We start from the raw sequence: 23,548 nt of genomic DNA, 5'->3' as shown, positions 1-23,548 counted from the left end.
TTTAGATTATAGCTGCGTTTCTGCTGCGATATGTATACAGGGTGTTGCAATATTAAAAAAACACTAAAGTTATGTTTTTTCAAATAGAACCCCTAAATTTTATTTTATTTTTGGGTGTAGCTTTTAATACTGATGATTTTAATCTCAACTTGTATTGGTCGATTCTGCTTAGTTTTTGAAATATTTTTTTTTGACATGAACACGTTTCATTTAAAAAATTACACAAAAACGGAGAATCGTAGAAAAGTAGGACTTTCACCACTTTAAAGGGAAAAGTTCAAACTTAAATCTGTTTCAATTGTTTAGAGTATTATAATTAGAAACATTGAAAAATTGAAAAATTGAGAAGTTTGTTAAAAGTTGAATAACTTGAAAAAGTTAAATGGAACACCCTATTTTTTGTTTTTGTTTCTCAAAGATTATTAAATTGCCTATCTAAAAACATAAAGTTTTAAATGCCTAAAGTTAATAACTAGAAAGATATTTTACTTTAACTTTATTTTAACAACAATGCACACCATTCATGACCATTATTCTTACCATAGTAAACCATATAACCATAGCAACTCCACCACAGACCATTTGATGGAGTTTATACGGGAATTTAGAAATTCGAAAATAATTAAAATTTTAGTTATTTTACTGCTAATAAATGACAAATAATGGTGTAAAGGTAACATTAAAGTTATTATTGCTGAAAATTTCACTTTTCGACTACTGAAACAATAGTTAATACTTTAATGTTTAATGTTAAATGTCTTTTGAGTAATTAGCAAAATACATTTAACTGTTAATGTTTTTAGAGAGACAATTTAAGGGTTTTGTAGATGCAAAAATAAAAAATTGGGTGTTTCGTTTAAAATTTTGAAGTTATTTAAGTTGCAACAAACCTCTTTATTTTTTTACTTTCTGATTGCACTAAGCTAATAAAAATAAAACATTTTTGAAGTTTGAATTTTTTTCCTTAGAGTTGTGAAAGTTCTACTTTTCTGATATTCTTTGTTCTTAGGTAATGATTTAAACAGTCGTGTTTTGATCAAACAAATCAAGTTATTTCGAAAACAAAGCAAAATCGACCAATAACAATTTATCTTAAAAATATCTGTGTTAAAAGCTACATCAAAAAATGCAAAAAATTATAGGTTGTTCCAAATAACATAATTTTAAGTGAGTCAGGGGGTTAGAAGAAGATTAATTTTCTAACATTTAGAGGTCAATAAGGGACTTTTTCACATCGCTGGGACACCCTGTATGAATAAAAACAGTGATAAATGGTGGACTAATTTCACTGTGATGAGTAATTACATCTGGGTGTCGATTTGAAAATGGCCACTTTGTAGCCGTTTTATGAAATATATCTCGACAAATTAGGACGTTGGAAACAGACAAGCGAGACAAACCGTCTGCAGTGATGCTAATGAATGTAAATGGACGATATGACAGATGTTTCGTGTCGCTGAATTAATAGAATATGAGAGAAATCGTATCGGGTGGAAAGTACAAGTGGATGCGTTGGAAATAACCAGCGAAAGATGTGGTAAAAAGTACAAAATCAGCATATTTTTCACGAAATCAATGCAAGCATAAAGGGTCAAAGGGCGATCTTTTCAGGACGGTTTGAACGATGACCGTTCTTTGTGTACGTTCATTCATGTGTTCACGGGTGCTATCTTCAAAGGAAGAATCGACAACATTCAACACTAATTTTATTACCGCCATAAACTGAATTTCGAGCTAATTGAGCCGAATGCCCTGATTGAGTTTATCCGTAAAGAACTGAGCTTTTTCGCTGGACTCGGATGAATAAAACGGGAAGTTTAATTAAAAATTTCCTATTAAAATTAAAGAAAACAAAGAATTTTAATAATGGTAGTAATCAACGCATCTCGGTTTTGTTCAAGGATAAGGGGATCCTTCATTGTTTAGTCCTTTGTGATGTTTAGGGATTTGCAGCGAATTAAGAGAAATAAAATTCCTTTTAGATTAGACTGCTTAAAACTAAAATACCTACCATTTGATTTACAAAATTCAGACGTTGGATTTAGATGAAGTTGCATTTTATTTCGACATCAACGGAATCATCTGGTATCTATACCAGACAGAATAGTGCCCATTTCAATTCTATCAATCTATCATGAATCTATTTGAATGTCTGAAGTAAGACGATGTCATTTTGTCGATTTCGACTTAATATTACTGAAACTACAAGACTACGGAGCACTATAAGTTAGGAGACGAAAAAACCCAAAAAAACAGTTCAGCATTTGAGTGACATATCGTCTGACCAATTTACTAATTACTTGGAAAAAAATACAGAAATGTTGAGCTTTGCACTCTTACCAGACTAAAATTTTTATAATGAAGATGAGAAAAAAACTAGCAGTAATTTGCGCTATAGTTTATCTCTTAATTATGTTTATGTCTGGCTATTGAGAATTTAATAATGCCTGTATTTTTCTTGTTTGCTATACAGGGTGTTCCATGAATTTTTTTTTCAAATTCACGTTTGATTATTTAAAAAAAGTAATAATTTCGTGTTTTGGGTTTGGTTAGTTAATTAATTTGACCGAATTTAAGTTCAGTCTATCACAAATAATGATCCGTTACTACATCCACCCACTTTACACGCTTTATAAAAAACTCTAGCAAAGCAGTTTGAGAAAAATTCGAAATGTTCACATCGTTTCTGTTTACGCTGTTCTGGAAAAACAGCAATTACGCCCTCAACATTTTCGTCAATTTTCTTCCGGAAGAAACGTGAATGTATCTCCGAGGCCTACTTAAAATCGATTACTAAGCCTGCTTAATTGGAAGCATGGCAATTATTGTCGTTCGCTGAAGGAAATTGCCTGTTCACATCTGCCATGAAAATAAAAACAAATTAAGTGAGAACGATAATTGTTCGTGAAAGCGAGTGTAAAGAGTTTACAAATGTAGGTAAGTCGTCGGTTTTCATTTTGTAGATTACATTAAAAAGAAATAAGGACGTCCATTACCGTAAACACTTTTCTTGAAGGTTTTTAGTAATTGTGTTGCCTCAGTGGCGCGTTCCTCTTAAAATAAATATTAATTAAAATTTTACTCGACAATGGACTCTGAAAGGTTTTTCGCCCTGACCGCTTGTCAATGTCGGAATTTTAAACGAAATGAGGGTCCAATAACACTGAAATTCCCCGATCAAAGCTGGGATATGATACAGGTTGGACTAATTTTCATTGCGTAATGAGAGATTGTTTGCTTTGAATAGAGATGTTGAAATTAAATTAAACGTTCACGTGTTTATTCTACGAGAAACTCAAAACTGAGAACATATGGGCGAATAATTGAGCTTTTATGGCTATTTGGCGCTTCAAAAGGTTTCAGTGTGTTCGTAAGCCGTCAGATGGGGCGGATTTTATTTTTCTATTATCTTTTCATCCATTTACTTTTTTCCGAAAACGAAAAAAGTTTTGGTCATAGAAGCGTAATTAAATTTGCGCCAAGGTAACACTTTTTTGTTTTTTGACTTATTTTTGAAAAAAAATTTGAAATTTTTTAAAATAAAAAATATTTTGAAAAAGCAAGATAGTGCGACGAATCTCCAATTCTTGCTGATCATAAATATATTTTTGGTTTTCAAAATTCTATTACGGGAAAGTTATCAAAAAGCGAATTTTGTAAATTTTTTTGTTCTGTCTCAATCATCTTGGGGTTGGGCTTGGATGCAGTTGTGTACTTATTAGCCATCGGCAAGATATTTTCAGTGATATAGAAATTCACTTTCAAGTAATCAACAAAAAAATTGTGGTCTCGTTATTTGGACAGAGAAGCATTTGCCTGTGTTTTACGTATTAATAAATATTACAAAAAAAAAGTCCTTAGTACCTACTTTAGATTTTGTATTATTAGATAAAAAATTAACTCTAATGCCTAGAAGTTATTTAGTAAAATATTTGTTTTGTATGTCTTTTTACATAATGAATTGAAAAATTGAAAGTATATTAATAAAAGTAAAAATATAAATACTTTAATTAACCAAACTGTCGTTCCAAAACAAACGATGCTTAAATGATATTTTGTGCAAAAAAATTCACGTACGAGTACCTGCATACAGAAAAAAAAAGCATTTAATAGCAAACTCTGTATTCTGGATTATTATACGAGTAGTTTTTTCTTGGAATGGGAAGCAGGGGTACAGTCACACAATATGAAAATGACGCGTCCATAAAAAACACGCCTACCTGTTAGTTAGACGACAAACTGATAATTAATTAAATTTTCAAACAACATATTTATTTTTTTGGCATTTGTTCCAACCAACCATTTTCAAAAAAATCCTCAATTATTTCAAAGGATGATTAACGAAATATCGAACTTCACTCAAAACTATAGGTTACACGTTATGGACGCGTCATTTTCATTTTGGGTGACTGTACTTGGGCTTCGCTTATAGTTCCAACATCTTCCGAGAGAATTTTATGTATTCAGAGAATTTAATTGCACTAAAATACGAATTCAACTTTATTTAACACTTTATGTAACATTACTTGCTCTCTGCTCAGCTTTCTCAATCTCCATTATTAGAAATCTTCATTACAAATTGCTTTTTTACCGAAAATAATCAAATTAAATTCTAACCTATTGTCTTCCAAAGTAAAAAGTAGATATTTACGTATCCTTTTGATAATTTATCCATTTTCCGTTTTTGAGAAGTGAAAAAGGAATACATAAAAATTACTAACAAAAGTAATAATTACCCATTACTTCAAAAAGAAAAAAACATCACTGATGCTTGATGCATCACTAATTCAGTTCAAAGAATTAATACGATAATTCTGTACATGAATACCAGCAGATGTACAGTCACACAATATGAAAAACAGGCGTACCGCGCATTTTTGAATCAAGTACTTACTTATTTTACAAGATTTGATCAAAAACAAAAAAATAGAAAAATAATATTCATTATACTTGTCTTTGTCGAACACTTAGTTTAACTCTGTCGTCCCCTTTTGCCTTAATACATGTTTTTGTTGACCGTTTATTAATTTCGATATTAATGAATTATTTTATTTAAAAAATAATGTATTATAATAGACGTTGGTAATACTCTTTTTTATTAAGTAAATGTTTTTGGGATTTTGACGTTTTGATGATATTTTGATATAAACAACCAGTTATACTCATACAAATAAAAAAACAATAACGACTAACATCATACATTTCAATGGTAACTATGTTTTTGTGGAAAAGTGAATGGAAAGTGTTGAAAAATTTAAATATATATTTTATAAGGTCTCCTCATTAAGTTCTAATTTTGTCACTCGCTATCGCTTGTTCGTGCTTTAAACTTCAAACTAGCAAACTAGTTTATTAAATAACTATTCTGTTTCAGAAAACCGCCTCAACGAGTTCATCCGCCACTACGAGCCTCTATCGTACGACACCTCCGAAGTGCATCGAGCCCACAACCGTGCTCGTCGTTCTGTCAGTCGCGATAATCTCGTCCACGTGTCGTTCCGAGCTCACAACCGTGATTTCCATCTAAGACTGAAAAGAGACCTTGATGTGTTCAGCGATTCGATGGAGGTTCACGGTCCCGAAGGCCGGATAGACGTCGATACGTCGCACGTCTACAAAGGCCACCTTTTAGGTGGGTGCTCATCCCCAGGTTATCTCGTTTGTATGCGGGTATCCAGGTCGATAGGAAATTACCGCAATTATTGTTGGCTAATGTAAATTGTGCAATACGGCCTTTGATGTGTCGCGTTTTAATTAATCAGACTCGTTAATGGCCGGATTTGGTGCCACTTGAAACTTTTTTGCAACAGACACAGAGTTTGTCGGATGATTGATAGCAGCTTCTGGTCCGGTTTTTCCTTTATCTACAATTGATTAATGTGTTTCCCGAATTGGACAATTTATTAATTCGGTTTGGGAATAAAACTCATTATTTATTTTCGAGATGGAAACAATAATTTAAGTTTTGCTTGTGCAGGTGAGCCCGAGAGTTCGGTCTTTGGCTCGTTAATTGATGGAGTCTTTGAAGGGAAGATCGTATCACCTAAAGGCTCTTTTTACGTTGAGAAGGCTCGTCATTATTTTCCCCATACCACACATCCAAACAGAACATTCCATTCGGTCATTTACCACGAGGATCACGTAGAGGATCCATACGAACATGTTAGAGAGGGTAAGTTTTGCTTACTCGGATTTTGTTTGTCACAAATAATATGATTTGGGACGCGGGATCGATCGGGCGAGACTGAAAACGACAGGTTCGGAGACTACGGATCTAATTTATACTCGGGGAAAAGTTTTTATCACTGATAAATGTTGGAATTTTTTGACGGGAATTTTTGTTTTGTGTTGCGTCTGAAGTACAGGCGAACAAAGTGAAAATGACGCTTCAATAAACCAGCCTCTGTGTAAATTATCGGATTGTAAAATTGTCGTAGTTTTAACAAAGCTAATTGAAAATTTAATTCAGAAATAAAACTAATTCGAATGACGTTACCACTCATTTACCATTAATAGACGTCAAATAGAGTTTCTTTTTACGAAAAATTTATCAAACCTTTTCTTAAAGAAAATTATGCATTAACATTTTTTAATTTTTTTTTAAATTAATTAATTAAAGAATTAAAAAAAATAATTTTTACTTATAGAGATAGTAGTAGATAGTAGTTTCTATGGTACATTATTTGATTTCGTAATTTTTTTTCTTACTAATAGAATAAAGTGGCCATTTGATGTTTTTTATTCTATTTGGTGATTTTTTTATTCTATCTGTGAAAAACAAAAATTTCTCAATGTACCTATAAGAGAAAACGTTGTATTATACACGTAAAGAAAAGTATAATAAACTACTATTTATAAAGGGTACCCCAGGGGTACCACAAACTAAAAATATTTTTATTGTACACAGGGTGTTGTATACTGGGTGGTGAACCAAAGTTAAATTTTTTTAAATGGAACACCTTATATATTTTTGCATAAGTGGAATCTACGCAAAAAAAATAATGTAACTTTATATAAACTATTATGTGTCTATTTCTTTTCATTTCGAAATTATTCAACTTTTCGTTATAAAAATGACCAATTTTTAAAAAGTCACTGCAAAGTTGCAAAGAAAACTGCAAAGAAAAGGAGAAAAACTCTGAATACCCTGTAGTTTTAGCACTAGTCGACTGTTACTCGAAACACGCAGATAATGTACAGGGTGAGCCAAAACTCAAAAAGTTGAATAACTAATTTTTTTTTCAAATGGAACACCTGTATTTTTTTACACGTATCGATTGCATTTTTAGAAGCTTTTTTATGATATGCGGTTTTTATAGCAAATTTGAAATATTTCTTAAGTATTTAAGTTTTTTTTTCTTTTTTATTTGTTTTATTATTACTTGTTGATAAGTAAAATTCATTTATGTATCAAGTAATAGTTAAGTTACTAATTTAATTAGTCACATTAGTACATATCAAAAAATAAATTACCATTTGACTTATCAGATACTAGGATAACAAATTTTCTTGTAATAAAATAATTTTTTTGAAAAATCTGTTAATTTTTCTAAATTTGTTATGCAAAAAATGACAAAAAATACAGTGTGTTCCATTTGATAATTCTGATGATTTTTCTGAAAAAGGTAGACCCATAACAGTTTATATAAAGTTACATTCTTAAAAAAATTCATCTTGAAATTACGTCTACTTTGCACTCCGACAATTTAGAACAGGGACTGATTTATTTAGGCGTCATTTTCACATTGTTCGACTGTACCAATATCAATCACATAATAGCTCTCCAATTTAGCTTTACGGCATAAAGTGGTCCCTCCATTAGACGAGTGTTCCGCTCTTGAGAGCAGGGTATATTGCTAAAGTTGTGCCGATTTTATTAATTATGGGGGTATGGTCAGCCTCCGGAAGCCTTTGTCTCCGTCAATTCCCCAGCACGAGCTTAAGATTATCCGAATCCGTCGCAAAAATTCTTAATTGAGATCCGGACCCGGCAAATAGCCAATTAAGTCGGCTCGGAAGTGTAGCGAGTGAAAATCTTATTTTAATGTAAATTTTCCTCGTTTCAGAAAATTATTAATTGTTTCGTTATAATTAATGAAATTTTCTCTTGGTATTGTTGGAGGCGAGTTTTTCGTTTTCCTTAGGCGAGCTTTTGATTTATTAATAGCATGCAAGGGATTGTTTTACATGTGTCTGCAGCTTTTGAGTAAATAACGAATTTAACTTCAAAGCTTAGGGAATTGCAGTAAGTAGACATTAATAATGCAACAGCTATACGTACGCCGGTTGAATTTTGTTGAGGAGTAGGTACGAGGCACTTCATACAACGTATTACAGGAAAATACTTTGAGGTTCTTATTCAGATAATTGAGCGAATTGAAAATTAATTTGCAACAAACTGTGAGCCTTTTTAGTCATTATTATACTCGGGAAAAGTTGGCATCAGATGCATTCAAGCTCTAGAACTCCAACTTATCCAGAAACTTTTAAATAAAGATTCAATTAAATTAACAAACACTAACACATGTTTACGCCTAGGTTCCGAAATGGATTAATTGAATATCAAAACTTTTCTATTCACCTGTTGGTATTAATTAATTTTGTTGTTTACATACCTGACGTGCGAAATGAATTTTTTCAATTCTGTGTACGGTGCCGGAATTAAAAAAACGATAAACAGAATAAATGAACATTTCATATCGACTATTTTTCTATTTTTGTAAGCTCTTCATAACTTTGAAAAATTCAGTAGTTTAATTTTTTATGAAAATAGAACATTCAAATGAAAAGAATATACAGGCTGTCCCAACGATCCGAAAAAGCTCCATAACTTGCTTATTATTAAGAATATTGACTTTTTCTTTTTTTTAGATCATAGCTGCGTTTCTGCTATAATATCTACAGGGTGTTGCAATATTAAATAAAAAACACTAAAGTTATGTTTTATCAAATAGAACACCCTAGATTTTGTTTCATTTTTGGGCGTAGCTTTTAATACTGATGATTTTAATCTCAACTTGTATTGGTCGATTCTGCTTAGTTTTTGAAATAATTTGTTTTTTTTTTGACATAAACACGTTTCATTTAAAAATTTATTACACAAAAACGGAGAATCGTGGAAAAATGGGAAAAAAGTTTAAACTTAAATCTGTTCCAATTGTGTAGCATATTAGAATTAGAAACATAGAAAAATTAAGAAGTTTGTTAAAAGTTGAATAACTTGAAAAACTTAAATGGAACACCTTATTTTTTGTTCATGCTTTTCAAAGATTATTAAATTGTCTTCCTGAAAATATAATATTTTAAATGCCTAAAGGTAATAACTAAAAAGATATTTCACTTTAAAAGTTAGTTTCAACACAACAGTGCTCACTATTCATGAGCATTGTTGTTATCATAGTAAACCACGCAGTAACCATAGCAACTCCACCCCAGACCATTTGATGGACTTTATACGGGAATTTAAAAATTCGAAAATAATTAAAATTTTAGTTATTTTACTGTAATAAATGACAAATAATCGCGTAAAGGTAACATTAAAGTTATTATTAGCAGAAAATTTCACTTTTTGACTACTGAAACAATAGTTAGTCATTTTTTTTAATGTTTAATGTTAAATACCTTTCGAATAATAAGTAAAAGACACTTAACTGTTAATGTTTTTAGAGAGACAATTTAAAGGTTTTTAAATGCAAAAATAAAAAATTGCGTGTTTTATTTAAAATTTTTGAGTTCTAACAAACTAACAAACTTCTAACAAACTTCTTCATTTTTTATCTTCTTGTCAAGCTAATAAAATAATACATCCTTGAAGCTTAAACTTTCTTCTTTAAGGTGGTGAAAGTTTTACTTTTCTGAGATTCTTAGTTTTTATGTAATAATTTTTTAAAAAAGTGTGTTTTTGTCAAAAGAATCAAGTTATTTCAAAAACTAAACAAAATCGACCAATAACATCTGTGTTAAAAATATGCAAAAAATATAGGTTTTTATTAAAAAAAAAGTGTGTTGTACCAAATTTTAGAAACATGCTGTATACTTGAAAATAATTTTAAGTGAGTTAGGGGGTTAGTGTGTACGGTTTTCGTAAAAAAAAGATTAATTTTCTAATATTTGAAGGTCAATAGTGGACTTTTTCACATCGCTGGGACATCCTGTATATTAATAAAAGTAGATTATTTTCAATATGTCAAACAAAAAAAAACAAAATTTAAAACTTTAAACTAAATTTAAACTAAAATTGACGTGTTTTAGCATTTTTTCCAATCTTGGACGAAATCGCATACTTTAGGGGGTGCAAATTTTAGTTGGGACACCATTATTGGAATCAAGTTCTTGAAAAAATGATTAATACAATAAAAGTTTGTAGAGAAATATTCCACTAGTATTAGTAATGTTGAAAGCGAAAAAATCGCTTTTTAGTGCTTACTATCATAATTTAGTAAATAGTGTACACTTTACTTTGTTGAAAACCCAAGTTATTTTCTTTCGAACTTGGAAATTGAAGTTTTATTATAGTTGTTTGAATAAATAAAGACCGGAAAGTACATTTTTGTGTAATTTGTGACATTTCTGTCCATACATGGAACAACATAATACAGTCGTCTCAAGACTGAAACTTAACAAAATCATTTTCACTTGTTGAAAATTTAATGAAATCGAAATATTCCCCGCTACTTGTCGGAAGGCGTTCCTGTGATAATTTCGCGCTGATAAAATTGTTTCCGTGTCATTTCCAAGCTATTGAACCCATTTTCATCCACAATCTGCGACATATTTCCATACATACTTTTTGTATGTAAATTAATCCCACCGTAATTAATTAAGAGACACGACATGAAATATTTTACGTGTTTTAGACACATCTCGAATGAGTCATTCGGCGACCCAGAAAAAGTTCTTTGTCTAGTTTATGCATATTCATAAATGGAATTGGGTCAAAAATTGTTCCACAGGTCATTCAGCTGGATGCGGAATCACCGACGAGGTGATCCAGTGGATGGACCGCGTCCAGAATTCGGGGGTGGACGACGAGCCGCCGCCGCCGCCGCCCAAAGAAACATTCCGAAAACGTAAAAAAGCCACCAATGGTGATAAAGTTCAATTCAAGTCCGTCGAAAATCACGAAGACCAGATCAGCAAGTATTCGAAAGAGGCGAATGAAGATCACGCAAGACATAAAAGGGCAACACGAAGGGACGAAAACAAGAACACTTGTTCGTTGTATATCCAGACGGATCCACTCATCTGGAGACACATCAGGGAGGGCTTTCCAGAGGTAGGTAAAAATCAATCGCGTGCAGAGATTGAGGAAGTTTTAATGATGTTTGAGGTAATGTGAGGAGACAAATTGTTTCATAGTGCTTGTGAATTCGGGGAAATTCACGTTCGTTTTAACTAAATCATCAGTTTCTAATTTTTTAATAGTTTTTCGAGGTTTGGAATAAATGGGTTGAAGGGTTTGCTATGTTTGTGTCAATTACGTGTTTAAAACTATCGATTTGCTGGGGTTTCATTATCTGTTTTTGCATTTAGTGCTACACTGCCTAATTAAAATGTAAAATAAAACAATCATTTCACAAATTATTTAGCATTGTTTATAATTATTAATACATACACAATTACTGGCTGTTCCCTCATTATTCATTAAATACAGGTGGTCCAACCCAACTCCCGTCTTCTGTAGCTCAGTTATTATTAAAGTTGGCGTTTTGATATTTTTCAGATGTTATTTATACTGTAGCACACATTTCAGGAAAATTTTTTGATTAACAGTGTCTCAAAAAAGGTGTGACGTCATAATAATCAATTTTTTGAACGGCATGCAATTATTTTTTGTGCTCATTATCATACCTTTTTAGCTTCTTACATGTTTGTAAAGTTTTTTTCGTGTTAAAAAAATAAAAACAAAAAAAATCGGTTTACGCTTTCAGTTTAAAAAATTCAAAAATATAAATAGTGTTTTTTTGACATTATTATTACGTGAGTGTTAAACAAGGTTTAACCAACTTATTAAGTAAGTTTGATTGATTTGAATTACTACAGGGTGTTTACAATTTATTTCCAAACTTTTTAAACTTTAGAGCTTTTTATTTTGCTTATTTTAAGTGGCAATCCTTGTTTATTTTTATATCATTCGATGTAGAATTAAAAAACAAACATTTTTTTATTACAACACATTTAAAGAAAATATTTTCGTCTATTCAGAGCTTACCAAAAAAAGTATGACATAATATTTTTTTTAATGGCATGCTATTATTTTTTGTGCTCCTTATGATATTATTTTAGCTTTTTACGTGTTCCTGAAGTTTTTTCAAATTGGTTCAGTGATTACTGTTAAAAAAAATAGAAATCAAAAGAAATATTTTACACCTTTAATTTTAGAAATTAAAAAAAAATAGAAAGTGTTTTTTTTTTCATGAGATTATTACCAGGTACAATGGCAATTCTTGTTTATTTTTATATCTTTCGATGTGGAATTAATAAACGAACATTTTTTTTATTATAACTCATTTCAAGAAAATATTTTTGACTATTCAGAGTGTACCAAAAAAAGTATGACATCATAACAATTTTTTTTTAATGGCATGCTATTATTTTTTGTGCTCCTTATGATATCATTTTAGCTTTTTACGTGTTCCTGAAGTTTTTACAAATTGGTTCAGTGATTACTGTTAAAAAAAATAAAAACAAAAAAATTATTTTACACCTTTAATTTTAGAGATTACTAAAAAATAGAAACAGTGTTTTTTTGATGAGATTATTTCCAGGTACAATGGCAATCCTTGTTTATTTTTATATAATTCGATGCGGAATTAAAAAACGAATATCTTTTTATTAGAACACATTTCAAGAAAATATTTTTGACTATTCAGAGTGTACCAAAAAAAGTATAACATAATAAATTTTTTTAATGGCATGCTATTATTTTTTGTGCTCCTTATGATATCATTTTAGCTTTTTACGTGTTCCTGAAGTTTTTTTCAAATTGGTTCAGTGATTACTGTTAAAAAAAATATAAACCAAAAAAATCATTTTACACCTTTAGTCTTAGAGATTACTAAAAAATAGAAACAGTGTTTTTTTGATGAGATGATTACCAGGTACAATGGCAATCCTTGTTTATTTTTATATCATTCGATGTAGAATTAAAAAACGAACATTTTTTTATTATAACACATTTCAAGAAAATATTTTTGACTATTCAGAGTGTACCAAAAAAAGTATGACATCATAATAAATTTTTTTAATGGCATGCTATTATTTTTTGTGCTTTTTATGATATCATTTTAGCTTTTTACGTGATTCTGAAGTTTTTTCAAATTGGTTCAGTGATTATTGTTAAAAAAAAAAATAAAAACCAAAAAAAAATATTTTACACCTTTAGTTTTAGATATTACTAAAAAATAGAAACAGAGGTTTTTTCATGAGATTATTGTCTGGTACGTGTTGAACAACACTTATTTATTAAGTTTGATTGATTTGAATTACTACAGGGTGTTTACAATTTATTTCCAAACTTTTAATATTTTAGAGCTTTTTATTTTCCTTACTTTAAATGGCAACTCCTATTTATTTTATATCATTCGATGCAGAATTAAAATACGAACATCTTTTTATATTGCAACCCTAACGTAAATCCTAAATGATTCGGAGTTATTTGATAAAAACTTGTTTCAATACCGTTTCTCTCTGAAAGTGTTAGGATTTGCAATATGGTTGTGATAACAAAAAATGTTGCTTTTTTATTTCCTCATCGAATGATATAAAAATAAGAAGGATTGGAGCCATCTTCGACTTTTACTCATTAAATGTGTTAATAAAATAACAGACAAAAACAAAGTTTTTTGTAAATAACTCCGAATGTGATAGAATTTACGTTAGGGTTGTAATAAGAGAAAATGTTCCTTATTTAATTCTGCATTGATTGATATAAAATACACAGGGGTTTCTGTTTCAAATAAGCGAAATAAAAAGTTCTTAAGTTCAAAAAGTTTGGAAATAAATTGTAAACACCCTGTGGTAATCCAAATCAATCATACTTACGTAATAAGTCTGTTAAACCTTGTTTAACATTTACTTACTTAGTAATAATGTCGTCAAAAAAGCACTGTTTTTATTTTTTAATAATTTTTAAAACAATTTTTTTAACTGTAATCCCTGAACCGATTTGAAAAAAAACTAGGGACATGTAAGAAGCTAAAAAGGTATCATAATGAGCACAAAAAATAATAGCATAACATTCAAAAAATTGATTATTATGACGTCATACTTTTTTGAGACACTATGTATAATAAAAAATATTTTCCTGAAGTGTGTCCTAGAGTATAATTAACATCTACAAAATTTCAAGGCTCCAACTTTAATAATAACTGAGTTACAGAAGACGGGAGCTGGGCTGGACCACCCTGTATTATTAGATTATTACAATAACAATTTTATTAACAAGAGGCGTCAGGAAATCCTTGTCGAACGTATCTGGAATCGCATTTGACTGCATAAATTATTATCACCGCTATGCACCGATGAATAATCCAACCTGTCTAATCCTATGTACAAACAATAGCCACTACACCCTCTTTGAATATTCATAAGAAATTTTTTGAACCCGAAAATCCTCATCGCGCGGCATACATGTAATGTGTAAGTAATAAGATGATTACATTCAATTGGGTTAGGTTGTAAACTAATTAGTGGATTACCATTGGAATTAATTTCGTAGGTGTACCCCCAACACACATTATCCATCCATGTTGGTACACCCCGAATTGAATTTATTAAAGCAATAAATTTCCGTTTTGGATCTGTCAGCTTATCACATTTCAACGACGTTGCGCTTGAAATTAATTAACCGCAGTATTTATTGCCCACTGTATCAAAAAACATTATTTGCAGCACTCTGACCCGAGGAAGGAAAACGAAGTCAACGAAAAGACACGCGAAGAAATCCTGTCATTAATCGCACATCACGTCACTGCCGTTAATTATATTTATCGTGATACGAAATTTGATGGGAGAAGCGAACATCGCAATATCAAATTTGAAGTTCAAAGGATTAAGGTAAGGAGTTGGTATTGTTATTTTTGGAACGAATTTGCTAGGGGTTCCGGGATGGAGGAGGAAGAAGCTTTTGTCACTAAATAGGCTTTCGAGTTTTGAGTGTTTCAGACGCACAGTAAATGTCGCTTGATGACGCTTCGGAGACACTCGAGAGCTAAATTTGAAGCTGAGATTAGTTCGGATGATTATAGTGGCAATTTTTAGTTTTCTGAGATACAGAATTATTTTTTGCAGTAAAATAATCGGGAATTTTACTCACAAGGTTTCGCTGAGTCGTCCTGTGTTGTATAAGTAAACACATTACTTAAAGCTTCAAATTTTACGTTAAAAAAACATTAATTTGTGCTTTTGTTTTATACAGGGTGATTCTTTTACGGCCTATATTAAAAACTTTTCAATTGCTAATATAGCTAGAGCTTTAAAATTTTATATACGATTCAAGTCGACCATTCTGAGTTCATTTAAATTATTTTCCAAATGGCTAAGCTTCCGGAACTACAACAAATTGGCGCCAAGTTTGAAATTTTAAATAGTAACCACACATTTTTATTGCATATTTGAATTCACTTTCTCAAGCTGAGTAAAATTTACCCAAGTTGTTGGTACTTATCTGTCATAGTTTTTGACGTATGTCAATTTTTTGTTGAAATTTTTATTTGCAAGGGTTAATCTAAGATATCACAGCCCTTGAACCCTTTGCCATAAGTGATTAATTTTTTTTTGTATCGATAACCGAAGGTTTGAGGAGTCTTCTAAATTTTTTAAAATTATCAACTGTCAAAATTCACGGCTAATATGATTTTTTCAAAATGGTTATCAAAAAACCGCTATAACTCAGTTTTTTTAAATGGAACGACCCTATTTTCTTATGGCAATCGAAAGAACATCAATGTTTATGGTAACTTTTATCAATACGTCCTATATCTATCGCTTACGGTTTTTGAAAAAAATCACAAAAAACGGATTTTACTTCGTAATTTTGATAGTTAATCAAGTAGACCTAGAAAAATGGTCAACAATTGTCAAACTTCAACATTTTATTTAGTTTTTAGCTGTTTTATTATTGAATAAGCTGTAAAATAATAATATCTAATTATGGTTTATTATAACTTAGTGAATTATGTAAAGTAACTCAGTCAGTTTGCCATCGAATTTTGAACTTTTTGAATGAAAATGTTGAACAAATCGAACATTTCTTTTAATTAATAGCACAATTTTATCGTATTTTTTTGAAGGTTTACTTGATTAAAAATGAAAATAATGAACTAAAATTCTTTTTTTTTGCGTTTATTTTGAAAACAGTAAGAGATAGAGATAGAAGAGGTTAATAAAAGTGTGCACAAAAATTGATGTTTATTTGATTGTTATTGAAAAAACTATTTTATGATTATTTTATTATCATCATTTTCAAAAAATCATAGTAGACTTGTAATTCCGAAATTTCAGCCATCTTGAAAATAATTTGGTTGAACTTAGAATGGTCAATTTAGATACAAAATCTTAAACCTCTAGCTGTATTAAAAGTTAAAAAGTTTCTATTGTAGGCCCTAAAAGTCTGTATTTTCGTAAGAAATATTTTAAACTGAAATAAAAATATTAAACTAAAAAAGAGCTATAATTTTGAAGTAGTTATAAATAGCTGTTAAAATAAAAATAGTTCTCCAGAGTTTAGAAAAATCAACTTTGTTAAATAAGTTTTAAAATTATTCCATTACTTATGATAAAAATGCTTACTCCGAAATTTGAATTAATCCTTAGTTTTTAGCTTTAGATATCAGCAGCTTCAACTAATTTTATTTATAAAATAATATATATTTATTTATATAAATATATATTATAATATAATATATATTTATATAAATATATATATAATATAATGTAATATATAAATATAAATATGATATATATTTATTTATATAAATGATTATATAAATAATTAATAATTTAATTATTTAAATTATTTAGGTATCAACGAAAGTCAGCTTCATTTGTCTTTGAAATTGTCTGATCCTATTCAAAAATTTCATAACTTGGCAATAAGAGGGAAAAAATTAAAATAGACTAAGCGAGTTCTCTCATCTTGATAAAACGAATTTGAAAATTAAAAATAGAAACCGAAAAAGGACAATGTGACAATAAATTAGTTGAAAATATTTTAAAATTAATACCAGTATAATTTTTCTAAAAATGGTGTTAATTACTTACCCTTTAATCTATTCCATTGGCAAACACTAACCACTTAAAATTTAAAAAGTCGGAACCTATTATTATTATTATTAGGCACTCAAAAATTCAGTAGACTGAATTAGACTCGCGTTTTAAAAAGTTTAATAAAATGCCGAATTTTATTTTATTTAATAATTTTGAGGCATCCGGCGTCCGTTCGCAACTGCAGCAAATAACAAACTGAATAAAATTAAACGGCACATCTATAATTGCGTAAAAATATCGATAAATCGTCACTAGCAAAAAAATTGAATGTCTAAACATCCACAATTGCGTAAAAATATCAATAAATCGTCATTAACAAAAAAATTAAGTGTCTAAATAGGTAATTAATTACTGCAAATGTGGTTTGCCTAAATTATTTTTTATTTTATTTTGTGAGGAAATAATTTTGGTCGAAACCGCATCCTGCGATTCAAAATGTTCACATTTTAGTGAAATATTTAAAAATTCGTAATATTCACAAAAACTTGCAACAAGGGATTGAATGACAATAATATAGTACCTATGAAGTGTATATGACGGTTTCAGTTTTTTAAACCCTCGCAGTGTTTTTACTACTTTAATTTCCCAGTTCTTTAGAAGGAAATTTTTCTTGTAAGAGCAAGTGGAATTACTTGAAAATATTTTTCCAACTTATTTCGAACAAAAGTAAAGCTTCAAATGGAAGTGCATTTAAAACTAATAAAATTAGTACTAGAAGTATATTTTTTATAAAACATATCTCGAATTCGACCATTTTAGACGCAATATTGTCACTGTATTAATCTTCACAAGCATCGGATTGGAGTTTCTCGCTTAGCGTATTTGTTGTGTACACAATCTCGCTCGAATCGAAGTCGGTTGAAAGGAAATTTTTACTGTAGCGCGCCACTCAAGATTTTATAGCAAAAAAACTTATCAAATAAATTTCCACTACAAGCTGAAGGTTAAACACGGAATTGTGACTCGTATATCACGATATTGTATTGTATTTTCCCTCTTGAAACTAATTGGAGGGAGTAGTTTTTTTGCAAGGGATCCAAGACGGTGTCTTAAAACCTACAAGTTTCAATTAACGTTTTCAGATCGACGACTATTCCTCCTGCAGCTGCAAGCGATGCCCCGAAATGAACCAGTTTTGTTTAGAAAATATCGACGTTAGTAATTTCTTGAATATCCATTCGTTGGGCAATCACGAGGACTTTTGTCTGGCTTATGTTTTCACGTATCGGGATTTTACGGGTGGTACTCTGGGGCTAGCTTGGGTCGCTAGTGCGTCCGGGGCTTCCGGCGGTATCTGCGAGAGATACAAGACTTACACGGAAACAATAGGAGGCATGTATCAGTCGACGAAGCGCTCCTTAAACACAGGGATCATCACTTTCGTCAACTACAACAGCAGGGTGCCTCCTAAGGTCTCCCAGCTCACACTAGCGCACGAAATCGGACACAATTTCGGCTCTCCCGTAAGCAAAACTTCTATTTTTTTTTTAATTTTTGATTGTGAATTGCGAAAAATAATTCATCTACTACTTTAAAGGGAAAAGTTCAAACTTAAATCTGTTCCAATTGTTTAGCGTATTATAATTAGAAACATAGAAAAATTAAGAAGTTTGTTAAAAGTTGATTAACTTGAAAAACTTAAATTGAACACCCTATTTTTTGTTCTTGCTTCTCAAAGATTATTAAATTGTCTATCGAAAAACATAAAGTTTCAAATGCTTTAAGTTAATAACTAAAAAGATATTTCACTTTAAAACTTAATTTCAACAACAATGCACACTATTCATGAACATTGTTGTTATCATAGTAAACCATATCATAACCATAGCAACTCCACCATAGACCATTTGTTGGAGTTTATACGGGAATTTAAAAATTCGCCATTAATTAACATTTTAGTTATTTTACTGTAATAAATGACAAATAATGGCCTAAAAGTAACACAAAAGTAATTATTAGCAGAATTTATTTTTTTTTTTTGACTAATAAAACAATAGTTTTTTTTTAATGTTAGTAGTCAGCAAAAGACACTTTTGTTAATGTTTTTGGAGAGACAATTTAAAGGTCTTTTAGATGCAAAAATAAAAAATTGGGTGTTTTATTTAAAAATTTTAAGTTATTCAACTTGCAACAAACCTCTTTATTTTTATCTTCTTGATTATAGTAAGCTAATAAAAATAATACATCCCTGGAGTTTGAAATTTCTTCTTTAAAGTGGTGAAAGTTCTACTTTTCTGAGATTCTTAGTTTTTATGTAATAATTTTTTTTTAAAAATGTATGTTTTTGTGAAAAAATCAAGTTATTCCAAAAACAAAACAAAATCAACCGATAACATCTGTGTTAAAACCTACATCAAAAAATGAAAATAATTATAGGATTTTCCTTAAAAAAACATGTTTGTGTTGTACTCACTTTTATAAACATTCTGTGTACTTGAAAATAATTTTAAGTGAGTCAGGGGGTTAGTATGAATGGCTTTCGTAAAAAAATACAAATTTTATAACATTTAAAGGTCAATAATGGACTTTTTTACATCGATGGAACACCCTGTATAAAGATAAAAATAGTAATAAAAAAAATAAAAATAAATTATTTTTGAGACGGTTTCCTAGGAATAATTCCCAGTGTTGGCACATTTACAAATTTTGATTTTTTGATGAATTTTATTTTTTTTAATTTTCAAAAACTACTAAAGCCTGATAGTAAATTTAAAAATAATAATTATTCATAATTGTGTTAGCGATTACTTACATTAACCTAAAAAATTGTTAAAACTGAAAATTTTAATTGTTTAAAATATGGCTGTAGGGATTTTCAAATTTTTTTCTCATATTCTACATATTCTTGTTAAAAACGTACCGCTGAGTTGTTGTGCTGGTTTTCGAGCACCTTGTATGCAATTAATAATTAATTTACTTACCGATTTCCATTTTCTAATTTAACAGAAACTAGAAAAACATTCTAAAAAAATTGTTCAACAGTTTGTCATCAGAATTTTGTTATCACCTATAAGACAGTGTTTGTAAATTTTAGAACCCAATAAATTACTACAATTTAAATGATTATCCTCCCCCATTTTAAATCCACAGCAAAAAATCACAAAATATCTTAACTATAAACCGAATCGTTTATTTTGAAAGAAACTTTACATACCAAAAATTATTTTGAAAATTTCTTGACAGAATTTTATTTGCAAGGGTTGCAAATTTTTTTGCATTTGGTAACCAAAGGTTCAAAGAGTCTTTTAGAATTTTCAAAATTATCAATTGTCAAATTGTATAAATTTTTCAAAATATTGACCACCGGCTAGTTCAAACTTGATTAAAAATAATGAGCTAAAATCCGTCTTTTGAAATTATTTCAAAAACCGTAAGATAAAATGTTGATAAAAATCTCCATAAAAATCGATGTTCTTTTGATTGCCATTGAAAAAACAGGGTCATTATTCAATGAAAAAAAACTGTTATAACCATTTTTTTCAAAAATCATACTACCTTTGCAATTGAAAATCCTGGGGATTTTGGAAGGTTTTGCAAAAAAATACTTATCACAAAAGGTTCAAGAGATGTGCTGTTTTGATTGAACTTTTGCAAGTGAAAATTTCGCCAAAAAAATTGACATGTGTCAAAAACTATTACAGATAAATACTTATCTGTATACACCAACAACTAGAGAACATTTTACTTACTTTGAAAAGGCGATTTTAAAAATTACAATAAAAATAGGTGGTTACCATTTAAAATTACAATTTCAAAAAAAAAATTTCAAATTGGCGTCAATTTCTCGTAGTTCCAGATGTTCACATATTTTGAAAATAATCTACTTGAACACAATTTTGAGTGGTTGATTTGGATGGCATACAAAATTTCGAATTTCTGGCTCTAAAATAATCATCCCGTATTGTTCAACAAGTGGTAACGGGCTTTCGCGACACGAGCCGAAGGCGAGTGTATCAATTCTTCCAAGTAGAAAAGGACAATTCTCTCAAATTTAACACTATATTTTTTCCAATCTAGTTAAGTAATTATAAATTTTTGCATTTATTAGCACGACTATCCGCCCGAATGCCGTCCGGGTGGCCTTAACGGCAACTTCATAATGTTCGCGTCGGCAACAAGCGGCGACCGCCCCAACAACAGCAAATTTTCAAGTTGTAGCGTCGGCAACATCTCCAATGTGCTCGACGCCATCGAAGACAATAAAAAGCGCAATTGTTTCACCGCATCGGCTGGTGCTTTCTGTGGCAATAAAATCGTCGAAGCCGGCGAAGAGTGTGATTGTGGTTACGACGACAACGAGTGTCAAGATAAGTGTTGCTACCCTCGTCTTGTCAGCACTCAAGACAAGCAAGAAAACGCTTCAGCGAAAGGCTGTCAGAGGCGAAGAGGCACCCAATGCAGGTAAGTCCAATTACAGGTTTCTGTAATTTTTCTCAATTTGCGCTCAGTCCTAGTCAAGGCCCGTGCTGCAGTGGCGACACCTGCCGCTTCGTCCCAGCCTACTACGGCGAGGTTTGCAAAACCGAGTCGGATTGTTCGATGTCGTCGAAATGCGACGGGAAATCGGCTGAGTGCCCACAGCCCCAACCACGGCCGGATAAGACTAGGTGCAATAATGGGACACAGTTGTGTATTAAGGGGGAGTGCACGGGGTCCATTTGTCTGGAATGGAACCTACAAGCTTGTTCGATTACCTCGCAAGGTAATCCAAACATCGATAAGAGAAAACTGTGCGAGTTGGCTTGTCAGAACGGAACGGACATGTGTCGAAGTACGAGCGAATTCGCTGAGAAAGTCGGGCTTCCACCAGGTGGGATCAGCCTAAGGCCGGGAGCGCCGTGCGATAATTTTCAGGTGAGTTGGTAACTGGGGGATTAGGTGCTCTTGGTTGGCTGGTTTAGGGGATTTCCACAAAGATGAGTTAATTGAGGGCGAGGGTGCAGTTGGAATTAAATGATGTTCAAGTGTTTAAGCATTTTTGAACATTTTTTTTTTCCTAATAGTTTGTTGGTCCAAATCCGGCACGAAGGACCATATTATGTTTGAGTACGAAAATAATATCTCCCCGTTAAGTAAAATAATAACTATGACTTTAATTAAACATAGATGAATAAAACAGAAAAAAGATGTCACCGGAATTTAAATGTGAACGCGAAATGAGCAAAGTTCTGTTTGAAACAATAAACGAAACTTTATGTAAGCTCATTAAAATTACCTAAACAGCTGTGTAACTTAAATTAAAATCTGTTGAAAGCCTTAGTTGAAAATAAACAATTATCTTGTTTTTTTTTTCATATTAGGAAAATTACCAAAAGTTACGCACATAAAGAGATTTATTAATTTGTGTGTTTTCATATAACAGTAAATAAAAGTGTCTGATGTCATAAAAAAAATAGTATACAGGGATTCTCTTAGGACCTATATTAGAAACTTTTTAATTTCTAATAAAACTAGAGCTTTAAAATTTTTGTATACAATTTTAATCGACCATTCCGAGTTCAATTAATTTATTTTCAAAATGACTGATCTTCCGGAACTACGAGAAATCAGCGCCAACTATGACATTTTAAATAGTAACCAATCATTTTTATTGCATTTTTGAATTCACCTTCTAGAACTGAGAAAAATTTACCTAAGTTGTTGGTACTTATTTGTCATAGTTTTGACATGTTACAGCCCTTGAACCGTTTGCGATAAGTAAATGTTTTTTTTGCATTCGATAACGATAAGTTTTGATGAGCCTTCCAGAATTTTCAGAATTGTCAATTGAAAAATGGTGGATGCGCCGGGTCATTCTCTAAAAAAATTTGTAACTCAAAAACTAAACGTCGTAGAGCAAATCGGTTTATTCCATTGAATTCTACAGCTCATTTTACGTCTTACAACATCTTTTTTACAACTCTGCCTTACCCGAGAACTTATTTTTTTAAAGATGTATTATTAACTTCAAAAATGGTGGATGCGCCTGGTCATTCTATAAAAGGCGCCGTAACTCAAAAACAGTAACTTATCCGAGAACTTATTTTTTTTTTAATATATTAAATTGAAAAATGGTGAAAAATTGTCAACTGTCAAAATTCAAGGCTAGTATGATTTTTTCAAAATGGTATTCAAAAATCGGCTATAACTCAGTTTTTTCAAATGGATTGACTCTATTTTCTTAATGGCAATCGAAAGAACAATAATATTTATGGTGATTTTTATCAACATGTTTTATACCTATCTCCAGTTTTTGAAAAAAATCACAAAAAACGGTTTTTACTTTTTTTAGTAATTATTA

General features: G+C 30.6%; 1 protein-coding gene across 5 annotated transcripts in view; it reads left to right on the top strand.

Annotated features, from left to right (window-relative positions):
* Positions 1-23,548, top strand: part of kuz (kuzbanian) — a 62,158-nt gene that overhangs the window by 30,344 nt on the left and 8,266 nt on the right. For all 5 annotated transcript variants that reach the window (XR_010334927.1, XM_008199910.3, XM_008199908.3 and 2 more), the window contains 7 exons: positions 5,375-5,632; positions 5,978-6,172; positions 10,953-11,275; positions 14,893-15,057; positions 18,351-18,731; positions 21,317-21,669; positions 21,717-22,122. Coding sequence is in view for 4 of the 5 variants with exons in the window: in XM_008199910.3 (XP_008198132.1) it covers positions 5,375-5,632; positions 5,978-6,172; positions 10,953-11,275; positions 14,893-15,057; positions 18,351-18,731; positions 21,317-21,669; positions 21,717-22,122 (2,081 nt within the window). In the remaining variant the exon portion in view is untranslated. The remainder of the gene's footprint in view (positions 1-5,374; positions 5,633-5,977; positions 6,173-10,952; positions 11,276-14,892; positions 15,058-18,350; positions 18,732-21,316; positions 21,670-21,716; positions 22,123-23,548) is intronic.

The sequence above is a fragment of the Tribolium castaneum genome, chromosome 7 (genome assembly GCF_031307605.1).
Source record: "Tribolium castaneum strain GA2 chromosome 7, icTriCast1.1, whole genome shotgun sequence".
In the NCBI taxonomy this organism is placed as follows: Eukaryota; Metazoa; Arthropoda; class Insecta; order Coleoptera; family Tenebrionidae; genus Tribolium; species Tribolium castaneum.
The sequence above is the reverse complement of the archived record's forward strand: the minus strand, read 5'-3'. Positions and strand labels throughout refer to the sequence as shown.